General features: G+C 41.2%; 1 protein-coding gene across 1 annotated transcript in view; it reads left to right on the forward strand.

Annotated features, from left to right (window-relative positions):
- Positions 1 to 15,070, forward strand: part of LOC126285431 (cubilin-like) — a 1,398,426-nt gene that overhangs the window by 1,217,031 nt on the left and 166,325 nt on the right. The window contains exons 53-54 of the mRNA XM_049984811.1: positions 1,749 to 1,933; positions 3,615 to 3,755. Coding sequence (XP_049840768.1) covers positions 1,749 to 1,933; positions 3,615 to 3,755 — 326 coding nt within the window. The remainder of the gene's footprint in view (positions 1 to 1,748; positions 1,934 to 3,614; positions 3,756 to 15,070) is intronic.

Raw genomic sequence — 15,070 nt, forward strand, 5'->3', positions numbered from 1 at the left:
CACTATTTTAATATTCAACTTATAACCTCTTCTCAAGACACTTTCTATTCTTTTCGATTGATTTTCCAAGACCATCTACATCTCTGACAGAATTACAGTGTTATCTGCAAACCTCAAACTTTCAAGTTCTTCTCTGTGAACTTCAGTGCCCTTTCCAAGTAACCCTTCTGTTTCCATTACTGCTTATTCCGAGCACAGGTTCAGTAAGAGAGGGATGGGGTATAGCCCTATCTCTCTCCCAACTCAACTATTGTTTTCTTTCAGTGTCCTTTGAGTCTTACATCTGCAATATTGTTTTTCTGGAAGTTGTAGATACCTTTTCACTCTCTCTGTTTTATCTCTTCTACCTTCAGAATTTCAAAGAATGTATTACAATTATCAAGGTTGAAAGCTCTCTTAAAATATACAAATGTTTTGAATGTAAGTTTTATTTATTCAGGAAATCTAAAATAAATCATAGGGTCAGTACTGCCTCACATGTCACCATAACAAAAATTTGTCTTCCCTGGGGTTATCTTCTAACAGGTTTTCCATTTTCTGTAAACATTTGTGTCAGTATACGGCAGCCTTGACTTACTAAATTGATACTGCTGTAATAGTGACAATGTCGGACCTTTCCGTCCTTTTAATTAGTATTATTACATTCTTTTTGTAGACTGAGGGTATTTCACTTGTTTTATGTACCCTGTCTACTAGATGGAGCAGGTATGTCATGGTTGGTTTTGCCAAGTTTATTAATAATTGTGAATGAATGTTGTCTATTCCAGATGCCCTGCTTTGGCTTAGGTCTGTCAGTGCTTTGTCAAATGCTTCTCACAATATCATATGTCCTATGTCATCTTCATCTACTTCCTCTTGCCTTGCCTAATATTGTTCACAAGTTGATTTCTTTTGTATAGCCTGTCTATATGTTCCTCCATCTATTTGTCTTGTTTTGTCTTCTTTGCCTAATGTTGTGAGGGCTTGCCATCTGAGCTCTTGACATTTATTTTTTCCAAAGCTTTCCTTAATTTCCTTCTAAGCAGCATCTATCATTCCCATAGTCATGCATGCTTTGACTGCTTTGTATTTCTGTGGTTACTGTTTTACTGTCTTGCTCTTTCTGTTGTTATCATCTGTATTCACTTTTTCCTGCTTGATTTGATGAATTTTTATTACATTTTCTTCATTTGTCATTTAAATTCAGTGTCCTATTTGTTGCCCAAGGATCTATATTTGGACTTCTCTTTTTGCCCTTTGATTATCTGCTGATTTCAGGGCTTCAACTGTCAAAGCTACTCATTCATCTCTGATTGGAAGCCCTCATGAATTGAACTAACAAAAGAGATAGAGAAGGTTCATGTAGGAGCTGCACAGTTCGCATGTATTAAGTCATGTGTCAGGTTTCACAGAAATTTAGATGCCTAAATTCCAACATATTACATCTTTGCACCTACATCTTGTGTCTATCAACCATGATGATAAAATTAGAAAAGTTTGAGGTTGTATGGTGATTCCCCCATTGATAAAATATGTCATGAGAAGAAAATGAACTGATACATTTATGTACACACACCTATGCCAAAATGGTGTAAAGGGCAGTAATTTAGGTCAATTTCACAATTATTTTTGTAGCTGTAGTGTTGTGTTAACTAGTGTAATGTAAACAATCATACTCCTGTGTCAGCTTGTGTATATTGGTTGAGGTTTCTTTATAAATGTTTAAGTATTTGTTATTAACTGAAAAAATCTCACTCTGAAAATTTCAGGCTGTGGTGGAGTCCTACATGATCACAATCAAGAACTATTGTCTCCCAACTATCCAAAACAGTACCCAAGCAATAGTGAATGTGACTGGGATATTCGTATTCCTGATGGGTACCATGTGAATCTTATTTTTATTGAACGCTTTCAGTTAGAAAACAGCACCAACTGCCAGAAGGACTATGTAGAGGTTAGTAAAGTTGAGTCTTTTGCATCACTTTTTTTTTAACTTTTGAAGAAACAGATCTAGACTTCCGTGCCAAGACAAAAACATTTGGGACCCACCGAAAAAGTAAAATGTGTATGAGAGCAAAACCATTAAAATCTGTAACTTGACTGGTTGTACAATCTTTGTATGATAATTTTAGCTCTTGTATGTTATCAAGAAGTTAAATCTTAAAGGCAGTCTCTCTGTTCTGTTTGTAGTTTACATGACACAGCAGACAAAGAGGCAATTATTTATTCTGTATAATGTTTTAAGTTCATTTTTTGTTAGCTAACCTTGCTGTTAGTAAAGATATTCTTGTGTCATTACGTTTGAGGTCCAAAACCCACCTGGCCTCAGCCTTCACTAGTATGTGTTCTTCAGCTGCCTCTATCCCCTGGTCCCGCCCTAGCATCACACATGCCCCCTATACCCCAGCATAACTACATAGTCCTTTCCCCTTCTCTGCTTCTGTTCTCATCCACCGGCTCCCCTCCTCTTGCTCCCTCCCCCTTCCAGCACAACCTCACAATGCTGTATCAAGCAGCCCACAAACCAGTCACCACCACATCCCTGCACACTTCCACAAGTGACACTTCAACATATCCCCCCTCCGCTGCTCTGCTATCCCACCATCTCCCCACCACAAACCTCATCCGTAGTCCCACTACCCATCTGAGCCGAGATCACTGTTCACTTTGCAGCTCGTGGTCTAGTGGCTTGCTGTCTCTGGATCATGGGGTTCCGGGTTCAATTCCTGGTTGGGATAGGATTTTCTCTGCCTGGGGAGTGGGTATTTGTGTTGTCCTTACTATTTCATCATCATCATTCATGACAGTAGTTAGATGGGACTGTGGAAAAATTAGATTGTGCAAAAATTGGGACTTTGAACTGATGCTGATGAGTGTGCAGTTGAGCAGCCCACAAACCAAACTGCTCACTTCAGTCAGGCCTCAGTGCTTGGAGTCAACCTGTCGTGTGTGTGTGTGTGTGTGTGTGTGTGTGTGTGTGTGTGTGTGTCTGTGTGTGACTACATCTAATAAAGGACTTACTCCTGATAGCTTATCCAACAAATGTGCCTGTTTGATGCTCAATGCCTCATCTCTGTGAGCATACTTTCCATCTTTACTCCATGTGTTTGCAATGAAATGGCTAATTAACAGAGATGGCATTTATTAAAGAAAATGCCAATGATTTCAGGTGCAATTTGAAACAATTCATCCTAGTTTCTATAAGAGTCAGCACTGTAATTAATCATAACGTGAGAAAGTATGGCATATGTTTTATGAATCCATATATTTCTGAAGACAGCTCAACAGAAGAGAATGAAATTTTCACTCTTCAGCAGAGTGTGCCCTGATATGAAACTTCCTGGTAGATTAAAACTGCGTGCTGGACCAAGACTCAAAATTGGGACCTTTGCCTTTCGTGGGCAAGTGGTCTACTAACTGAGCTACCCAAGCACAAGTCATAACATGCCCTCACAGCTTTACTTCCGCCAGTACCTCATAGAGCACTTGCCCATGAAAGGCAAAGGTCCTGAGTCCGTATATCTGCCTGGCACAAAGTTTTAATCTGCCAGGAAGTTTCAACTCAACAGAAATTTTTGATGCATGCTTTTTGATTTTTATGTTATATGAAGTTTACTGTATTCTACTTTGTCCAGGTTTTTGACTATGGTGCATCACAGTGGCTGTCCCTTGGACGTCTGTGTGGAAGAGCTGGTCATCAGCAGTTCAGTTCAACAGGAAACCGAATGAGGGTTCTTTTCAGATCTGATGATGCCACAAATGGTGACGGCTTCAAGGTATCTATATACATGTGTATAAAACTTCCCATACAACTTAAGTATGTCACTAATGAAGAACTCTAAATAATTTGAGAAGAAGCAAACTATAAAACCTTTTAGTGAAAACTGATGATAAAAAAAATTTGTAAGGTTTCATACTCCTACGTCCAACACACTAAATGCTTGAGTGTAACCTCTAACTATTCTGTCAGTGCTTTATAAAATGTTTGATTGGAAAAGAAAAACAAGTGAAGAAATTAAGTTGAAGGTATGAAAATAATATTGAAAATTTTTGTGTTGGTGGAATACTGGACTGGATAGAAACAATAATTGGAATAATCTTTTGGGTCATGTCAAAAAAGTGTTTATACTGCAGGAGTGTGCAGTAAAAATGTTATGTGAAGGTGGTAACCATACACTCTCTAGAGAATTTTCTGGCATCGTGGGATTCTTACACACCTGTGATAATACAGCTGTTTTCTAGTGGTATTTCTGATTAACAATAGAAGTGAATTTAGGATGGTATGTGAAATTCATGAACTCTGTAGTAGAACTAAAAATAATTTCCCTGTAAACTGTATACACCTCTCTAGGATTCACAAAGGATCTTTATGCTCTGATGCTAAAGTTTTCAGCACATTGCCAACAGACATCAGATAAAAAACCAGGAATCCTCAAATAGTACCCTTTCTTTCTGTAATTTATCAGAATATTATGACTTTTGGGGTGTAAAATCTGACTAAAGCTAATGTTCACACTAAATAGGCTTTTATTTTTACTATTACATAGATTGCTAGTATTGTTACCTAAACGCTCAGTTTGAAATATTGGTTCAAAAAGATATAAATCATTGTTCTTTGTTTTTAATTTCTTAATATGAGTTTTTCTAAGTTTAAGAATTAATTTTTTTGTGAACCATTTAAAAGCCTCATCCACTATTAATGAATGTAACACCATCTTCTGTCTGGAGTATGGGACTACAACCGGTCAGTATCCAATAAAACAATACCAATCGCCATTATTTATTCCACCATTGTCCTGCCTGTGCATCATCAGCAAACCTCATAGGTTTTGAAGAGTATTACAATGTATGAGGCATGTTAAGAAAGTAAATGTATTAGATTTTTATATTTTCTTAGAAAAAATACATTTGAAGAAAAGTACAAGATATAAATAAAATAGAAAGAAACTTCCACATGGGAAAAATATATTAAAAACAAAGATTCCAAGACTTACCAAGCGGGAAAGCACTGGTAGATAGGCACAATGAATAAAACACACAAACAGAATTTCGAGCTTTCGCAACTGATAACTGCTTCGTCAGGAAAGAGGGAAGGAAAAGGAAAGATGAAAGGATGTGGGTTTTAAGGGAGAGGGTAAGGAGTCATTCCAATCCCGGGAGCGGAAAGACTTACCTTAGGGGGAAAAAAGGATAGGTATATACTCGCGCGCGCACACACACACACACACACACACACACATATCCATCCATACATACACAGACACAAGCAGACATATTTAAAGGCAGAGAGTAGGGCAGAGATGTAAGTCGAGGTGGAAGTGTGGAGGCAAAGATGATGTTGAAAGACAGGTGAGGTATGAGTGGCGGCAACTTGAAATTAGCGGAAATTGAGGCCAGGTGGATAACGAGAAGAGAGGATATATTGAAGGGCAAGTTCCCATCCTCGGAGTTCGGATAGGTTGGTGTTGGTGGGAAGTATCCAGATAACTCGGATGGTGTAACACTGTGCCAAGATGTGCTGGCCGTGCACCAAGGCATGTTTAGCCACAGGGTGATCCTCAATACCAACAAACACTGTCTGCCTGTGTCCATTCATGCGAATGGACAGTTTGTTGCTGGTCATTCCCACATAGAAAGCGTCACAGTGTAGGCAGGTCAGTTGGTAAATCACGTGGGTGCTTTCACACGTGGCTCTGCCTTTGATCGTGTACACCTTCTGGGTTATAGGACTGGAGTAGGTGGTGGTGGAAGGGTGCATAGGACAGGTTTTACAGTGGGGGCAGTTACAAGGGTAGGAGCCAGAGGGTAGGGAAGGTGGTTTGGGGATTTCATAGGGATGAACCAAGAGGTTTCGCCCATCAACACTTTTACTTGTCTTTTCCGCTTCTCTTACACTCGCCTCCTCTCTGCCCCCCCCCCCCCCCCCGCCTCCCAATCCCATCCCCCCCACCCCCACCCCCTCAACCTTACCACCAGCACATCCTTGCCTCTTCTTGGTACTGAACCTAGCGGCCCTATCCTGTTGCACCACATATCTGCACTCTCGTGCAGGCAACCGAACATCTTCTCCAAACCCAACCCTGCTTTCCCTCCTCCTTCCCTCCCCATGCCTCATCCTTATCCCCACCACCCACTCCAGCAGATTGCTGTTCACAGCAGATGCAGTCACAGTAGAATACCAGCACCTGGAGACACTGGCTACATGTCTAAGTGTGAATGGGTGTTTTCTATCTCAGAAGGACTTTGTCTGAAAGCTTAATGTATTAGTAGCCTTTTTCATTATGGCTCTGTGTGATTAAGTGCCTCCTCTTTAGTACTCATCATCCCATTCTGTGCATGTGGTGGGCTGTGGCACCAGCTTCTTTATGTCCTCCTTGAAGAACTCTCCCACCAGCTCTTTCCCCACTTCAGTACTGCTTTCTGAACTTGCTCATTGGTTGGAAATTTAATTTCACTCATTTGTGCCCTCCGGGAGGCAAAAAGGCAATATACTTAAAAAAATGCCTTTTTGGTCTCAAAATGCAGATAATGTGGTTTTTTACCCAAAATTGTAGTTTTGATGTTTTTTAGCAGATAGCAAATTGGTGTTACCTAAAATTTCAATTTTAATATAATTGGTTTAGTGAGTTTAAGACCATAAAAAGAGCCCCATGAATTAAATATGGTAGGAATTTCAGAAAACTTATTGTATCAAAATTTGATAGATACCCACCTATTGCTTTTAGGCAGGTACCATATTTAAAGAATATGAATGCCACTATTTTCATTCAACACCTAAAATTACATTGTATTTATGATGAAATTCAGAATATTTTTGTTCATATACCAATAATATTAAGTTTCTAAAAATTAAAAATCTGGAAAAATGTCTTGAAAAACTGAAAAAGTCTTGTTAAATAGCAACAAAAGTAACAAGGAACAAGTATGAAAATGATACTCCTCAAAGTGAAGAATAGAAATAAACTTTAAAAATGACAGTATTTGCTTTCATTCTCTGCAGGGCTAAATCAGCAATTTAGTAGGGTCGCAGATACTCATTTCTAGAAATATGCTATAATATTTTTTAAATAAATGCTAAGTCTATACCCCGAAGATTTCAGGAAAATGACAAGTCCCTGTGATACTGTCTGTGCTCACATGTTTGGTTGTCTACTTTTGCTTTATAAACATATATCGCATGCTTGTCATTCTGGCTTATCTGTACAGATTAGTAAATTAATATATATCATAAATAAATGATAAAGTAATATGGTGAGTGCACTTCTTAGCTCCATCACATTCATGACCTATATGAATACAGCAAAGTAATTACCAACTTCAGTGAATGGTATACATACAAGGGGAAGGTCTCATACACTGCCAATAAATCTGGCTGACATTTGGTAGGTAATCTGTGTACAACCCAAAATGTAAGATATTTTGAATCAAGACCACCACTCCCTCATCACCCACAATCTTCGGAAAACACCCCTTAAGTTCATGGCATGCAATCTGGAACTGATAGATAACTGAAAGCTGAGCACTTTTCCCAATAATACATGGAGGCCACAAATAAATGGAGGAGAAACTGCTTCTTATGTATCCAGAAGATAAACCCTGTTCAATGAAAGTGCCATGGGTATGGTGACCATCAAGGGATCTGGCTGGGGAGCAGAGAACATGTGTGTGATTCCCAAACACATTCTGCATAAATGACCTGGATTAATAAGGAATTAAAATTTGAAAAAAATTAATTCTGCTCACTTTACAATAGCTCTTGGACTCATTTTGTTAAATGTCCACATTATCCTGGTAGCAACTAGATCAAACATATCAAACTCACATCCCGCATGTAGTCCTTAAAGTTAAAAGTTATTTTTGCAGCCTGCCTCACCAGTATAATAGGAATTGATACCTGAAAATATTGTGTACCTCACGCTTGGTACACACATACTGATCAACAGTGAATATTTCGATAGATGACTACCACATGACAGTCCAGAGGAGTATAAAAGGAGATTCCATTCATTTGTCTTGCAGACTCTTACTTTCAAAATGCACTGCAAATGGCCTGTGAAGCAGCAGTGTTTGCCTTGAAAAACATAATTCAGTACAGTCTGTCATCATACCTGTATCACATTACATCCTTGGTCTGCATATGAAATTATTTCCTTGTTTGGAACTATTTATTTATGGGAGCAGCTATTTTCAATTATGAAATGAAATATACCTCCTGTCTGTTCCAAAATTTCAGGTGTTCACCTTGGGTCAGTATTGAAAGTGATTGCTATGCATAAGGTATCTTCCAAAATAGGGAAGATAAGAGATGTCAAGTGTCAGGAAGAAATTTTTAAATTTGTTCTTGTTCATCTGCTTTACACAAAGTTTTGTACCCATGTCAGCATCCGAGTTTGCCACCCTTAAACTAAATTGATGGTTGTTGTTGTTGTGGTCTTCAGTCCTGAGACTGGTTTGATGCAGCCTCCATGCTACTCTATCCTGTGCAAGTTTCTTCATCTCTCCGTACATAATGCAATCTACATCCTTCTGAATCTGCTTAGTGTATTCATCTCTTGGTCTCCCTCTACGATTTTTACCCTCCACGCTGCCCTTCAATGCTAAATGGTTGATTGATGGTACTTTTCATATAACATTTGAAGCAAATATGCATGTGGCACCAAAAAAGTCTAATTAATGCAACCTCTGCATAATTACATTGTTCCTTCTGAAGATCTTGTAGAAAACAGAATTGGTTTATATTTAAAAAATTTCCTTTTTGGGAATTAATTTTGATTCATAACATCGCCTGAAAATGATTGGATTTGCATGATTGTGCAATTTCCACTGGTTTCATAGAAGGACATTGCAATTTTGAAGCCTGCATAAGCAGATGGTGTATAATGGCAACTCACAATTTCCTGTTGCAGAGCATGCCAGAGCATGCCCTACAACACGACAATCGTGACCTCAGCACCTGCTTCTCCACAAGTCCCATCTGGATTCTTCCCCCAGACATCAGGTTCTCAGAACTCAACTGGTAGGAACTAGCACTACAACATGTCCTTGGTTCTCGCCACCCACTTGGCCTAAATTTACATTAATTTCTTCCCTCTTAACATTTCTTCACTGTAAGTACTTTTTGCTTCACTCCTCTTTAGTTTTCTACATTTTTCATTCTCTTTCCCATCTATTTTTCACTGCCCCTCCCACCTCTGTTACTCGCAATGCACTTAGCTTTTCACTCTTATTAACTGTCTGCATATTACCCTTTTTTCCACCTTTAAGCTCTCAGGTTTTCAAATCTCATCCGATGCAATCCAGAACAATCAGTCTTTTCTCCTCATCCCGTACAGTAAGTCTTCCCTGGCCCACAGTTCTGGGTGACTTGTCCAAAATCTACACATTTTCCTAGACCTCTCCAGTCCTTTTCTTTCACTCCTCTTCCTTCCCCTTCAACTCTTCTGTCTGAAGAAGGAGCAACTGGCTTTGAAAACTTGCTAATTACAACTGTTATTTTGTGTGTGTTCTGCCACTGCTCGGTGAGTAGATTTTCTATCTATCCTGTTAAATAACTTTATCAATAATTGATTGTTTTCATTGTTATATTAGCCCATGTTGCCATCATGCTTTCTTATTTTACCCTCTTGTCAATCTTTGTTGTCATCTGTCATGTTCAAACTGTTGTCTGTTTTCTACTTATGTGCTAATCCACGCATTTATTTATCTGTATCATCAAGATTAATCAACACTTTACCACTATATCTTTTGTAATACTGATTTCCGTGCTCTTATATGGGTCCATTTTTATTTGCTTATATCAATTTCATTGCTATTTATGAATCTGAATACAACAATTTATGGTTCATTACCCTGCACAGCCTTCTTTGGATCATCTTTCACCAATGTATTCGCAAATTTTATAGCTATTTTCTTTTTCATGATCCACTTATCTTGTTTATACATAAATCTTTCACGTTTTTGTGCATTTGTTTTTCATCAAACTGCTCTGATCAATATTTATGGCCATCTCTCATGTCACTTTGATTGGCTCTGAGCACTATGGGACTTAACTTCTGAGGTCATCAGACCCTTAGAACTTAGAACTACTTAAACCTAACTAACGTAAGGACATCACACACATCCATGCCCGAGGCAGGATTCGAACCTGCGATCATAGTGGTTGTGCGGTTCCAGACTGAAGTGCCTAGAACTGCTTGGCCACACCAGCCGGCATCATTTTAATTGCCAAGCTATTTAGTTTACATTTTCTCCTATGACTTTTGCTTTCTATTTACCCACTTTTTAAAATTTCATTTGTTTCCACAACTTTCCCTACCAATTTTTTTCTTTTCACATCTTTTTTTTGTACCATATAGATTGCCCATACCCTATAGATTGCCCATAACATATAAATCACCCACTCATTACCTCTTATTAACGATTTTTGTATTAATTTTTCTGACATTTTTCCATGTGTTTCTTCCATTTTTCTATCTTTTCCACCCTCTGCCTATTTATTTACTTATTATGCCATGCTCACAATTTCTAACTCTCAAAACTGTCTTCTCTTGCCTTGATGAATCCCATTTCATATTACATACGTTATTTTTGAAAACATGCCTTTGCATTATCAAAATTAAGGTCCCACATTCTGTTTCTTGAAACCTGCATGTCCCTCGGAGTTAGTCCCTGATTGTGGATGCAATCCTACCTTACACCAGGCTCTTTTACAGTTTCAAATACAGCAGTCTCATGCTCTTACCTGGCTAATCTGTGATCTATATGCCTCATCAGCCAATTTTCACTCTACCAGACTTCTCTCCTTCTACAAAATCCTTCAGTTATCTACCCCTCATGTTTTCTTGAATGATATCATCTGCCAAGCCAATTCCAAACTGCAACAACATGCCAGACTTCACCTCAAAAAGCTATCCCACCTTCTCCTGAACTACCTGATGAGTGTGTTTCCCTTCCTGTCCGTCTGCAGCTCCCTAACCAACCACACCATCAACTACCACTCCTCTCCTACAAACTGAGCTTGACCAACTTCCTTAACATCCTACAGCCTTCACGACTACCTCCCAGACCAAACATTCATCACTCCAGCGGTGAGCAAAGATGTTGTGGGCACGCCCAGAGTTCCAAGGAGCGCTAAATAGAGCAATGGGTGTGGTGGATCACCATTCAGCTGAGCCTTCTCGATCGATGGTCACATCTAGCCAGCCACTTATGACAGCTGGAGATGCTGGTGTGGTAGACTGCCATTTGGAGGAACTTCCTCCCCTGGCAGCCCTATCTGACCCGCCACCTAGAATGACTTTGCCACCATCCATGGATCTCAACTTGGACGATGATTCTGGTGAAGATGATGTCATAGTGCATGATGCACTCTTGGGCGACAAGAGGGTGCAAAGGATGCTGCAGCACCCAGATTGCAAGCAGCACAAACAGTCAGTTTTTGAATCACCAATAAGTGCCAAAAAGGCATCCAAGAAGAAGAGGCAGCTTGCTGTCTCAACAACCGGTGGCAGAAGATGTGCAATACCAGATGACATCCCGGATTACCATCACATCTCAGCGTGCTGCTAGATCCAGGATGATGCCTTCCCCACTGCCCACATTGAATGCAAAGCATTACAGCATGCTTGAAGATGAGTAATGTCAGAGCAGCCAACATCCACGAAGATGGTGCCCACAACTGTTGTCCAAGCTGGCAGCTCGGAAGAAGAAGCGACCGTCTTCCTTTTGGACACTACCGCTGGACGATCGCAGCGACAGCCACAGCCCATACTCTTTGAGATGGTTTCCTGCATCTCATGAAGCAGTGGATGACCACAGATTTCACAGTGCGAGCTGCAGCAGGGAACCTTGTACAGCTGCAAGTCACAGACACGGGGGATTTCATCAAAGTGATGAATGAGGCATCAAACCAGGGCATGCACTTGTACATACATGCCGCCATCCCTGAGAGACTCCTGAAGATCATCATGAAGGGTTTCCCCTAGGCAATAGAGCCCAAAGTCCTGAGGACGAGCTGGCACAACTTGACTTCAGCATGCGCAACATGACACAAGCAAGTCTCACGTCACACACAAGGAGTTGCCTTCTCTGCTGGTGATCACCACCAACATCCCAGAGAAGAGTGGCTCTACCAGCTGCAACAAGTAGCCAACACCAAGGTCACTGTGGAGAACCTGAAGTAGAAGAGGGGCTTGGTGCAGTGCTTCCGCTGCCAGGGATGGGCCATGTGGCTTGCCACTGCTACTTCCAACAAACTGTGGCATCCCACATGCGGCGAGTTACCATGGCTGTGAAGTAATCAAAGTGGCAGTTGCTCACCAATGTGGGCAAACAACAAAGAAGGCTGCCAACCGCACCCTCAGCTGTACGCACCAAGGTGCACGGGTGGTCAGGAGGCTGACAACCAAAAGGGCGACGCCGGCAGATGATGCTGCCACCTCTGCCTCCACAGATGGGGGCATCAGAAGATGGACCATTCATACCAGAAAATGTGCTCGAGAAGTCACACCTGATGACTTACATGCTGACTTCCCCAGGGGGAAATCGAATAAAGAAGATGACACCTTGTTGGGAGGTGGCAGGGGTCGAAACACCACAGCGGCTGCCCACAACCCAGCTGCACCCAGCCGAAGCCCAGCAACTGCTGTGCAAGAAGATCAGCTGTCTGCAGCCATCTCCACACTCTCTGCAGTAATCAAAAAGGTATTGCACCTGTAAAAACGCTGCAGAAGGATGCAGAGGCCACGCTGATCACCATGCCGGTGGCCATGCAGCAGCCATCACAGTAGAGTGCTACCTACAACATCAGTGCCAGTGAGGTTGGCCTGCCACGAGCTGCCACTGCTGACTGAAACACACACAGCGAAGAAGAAAATAAATACTGAGAAGGGCAACATGAAGACAAGAAGATAATGAGAAGGAAACACCCCACACCATTCCACAGCAGACCTGGAGGCAAAGTAGGGTCAGCCTACTAGAACTCTGCCTACCCAGCAGTCAGGATGCCCCAGATGAAGCCCGGACATCACATCACATCACATCTCCCAGACCAAGAATAACCCATAATCCCAAGAATCAGACACAACAGTACAGTGTCCTTAACCTCTCATCTAAAGCAGTGTCCCCTGCTGAATTATCCGCATTATCGAAGGTCCTCACTTTCAGCCCTTAACTTGCATTTGATCAAGCTGCTTTGGTGAAGGACCTACTTTCCTGCACACATAATGTCCACTGGAAATACTTTTCAACTGAATCCCAAAACCTTTCCAACAGGAAACCTGGCATTGTACCCTGATTTGGACTGTTCAGACCATGATCCCAACTTGATCCACCACCACTACCACAAAATCATCCCTTACAGGCCTTCCAAGAATTGCTCACATAAAGCATTGCTTTATAACCCTCCCTCAGGTCCCTACAATATGAACCCAACATTACCTCTGCAGAACTCTAGGCTCTATGTTCCCTAAAAGCTGATGACTCCATCATTATCCTCCCAGCAGACAAAGTATCTACCATTGTAGTACTTGACTGAAAGGAGTACGTTACTGAAGATCTACTCAAGCATTCTAACACCTCTACAAACAGATTCTCCCATCAAGATCCCATCCCTGGGATTCAAACTGGCCTGTAGTTCCTTCTCAAAACCTCAGGCCCCTCTCAAGGACTAATACCTCAATCCATAGAACTTCTCACCTCATTCAAAACATACACCCCCACCGTTTGCCTTCTTCCTAAGATCCACAAACCCAGTCATTCTGACCATCCTATAGCTGCTGGCTTTGAAGCACCCTCTGAACGCATATCTGCCTTAGTTGATCAACACCTGAAAGCCATAGTACAAAGACTCCCCTCCTACATCAAAAATACCAACCATTTCCTATATCATCTGAAATCTGTGCCCATATGACTCCCAACACAGACCTTGTTTGTTGCCATTGATGCCACTTCCCTCTATACCAACATCCCCCACATACATGGTCTGTCTGATGGTGAACATTTCCTCAGTCATTGCCCACCTGATTCCAAACCTATGACGTCCTTCCTACTATCTTAATCAACTTAACTTCATACTTACCAACAATTAGTTCACCTTTGAGGGATAGACATACAAACAGATCAGGGGTATGGCCATGGGAACCAGGATGGCTTCTTCCTATGCCAGACTGTTCATGGGTCGCTTGGAGGGTGCTTTCCTGGAATCCATAAATCTTCAGTCCTTGGTGTGGTTTAGATACATTGGTGATATCCTTACCATATGGACTCATGGTAAGGCTGACATGCTAAAGTTCCTGGAATCTCTGAATATTTGCTCCAATGAAATTTCACATGTTTCTATTCTGAATCCCATGCCACTTTCCTTGATGTTGATCTTGTCCTCACCGAAGTACAGCTACACACTTCCATCCACATTAAACCTACCAACAAACAACACTACTTACATTTTGACAGTTGCCATCCTTTCCATGTCAGATGTTCCCTCCCATACAGCCTTAGCATATGAGGCAAACGTATTTGTTTGGATGCAGACCCTGTACAGCAATACACCACCATTCTCACCACAGTCTTCACTGAATTTAATTACCCCACCATCCTAGTTAAAAAGCAGATTTCCCTGGGCATCACATCCAGTCCTGGTACCATCAATCCCTCCAAAAAACAACTGTGGAGCACACCATTGGTGACTCAGTATTATCCTGGTCTGGAATGTGTTAATCAGCTACTTCAAAATGGCCATGACATCGTAAAATCATGCACTGAAACGAGATCTATTCTGTCTGAAATTTTCACACCACACCTATAATAGCTTTCAGTCACCCTCCCAATCTGCACAATATTCTTGTCAGAGCCTATTCCCCTTCTGCTTCCATCTCCCTACCCTATGGCGCCTACCCCTGTGACCCTCCCTACTGCCAGACTTTTCCTATGCACCCTCCTACCACCGCCTATAACAGACCTGTTACTGGCAAAGCATACTATCAAAGGTAGAGCCATCTGTGAAATGACACATGTCATATACCAGTTGTTATGTAATCACTTCAGTCTTCTACATCGGCAACCTACCTCTGTTACACACAATGCTCTTAGCTTT

This window comes from Schistocerca gregaria, chromosome 8 (assembly GCF_023897955.1).
Source record: "Schistocerca gregaria isolate iqSchGreg1 chromosome 8, iqSchGreg1.2, whole genome shotgun sequence".
Taxonomy (NCBI): domain Eukaryota; kingdom Metazoa; phylum Arthropoda; class Insecta; order Orthoptera; family Acrididae; genus Schistocerca; species Schistocerca gregaria.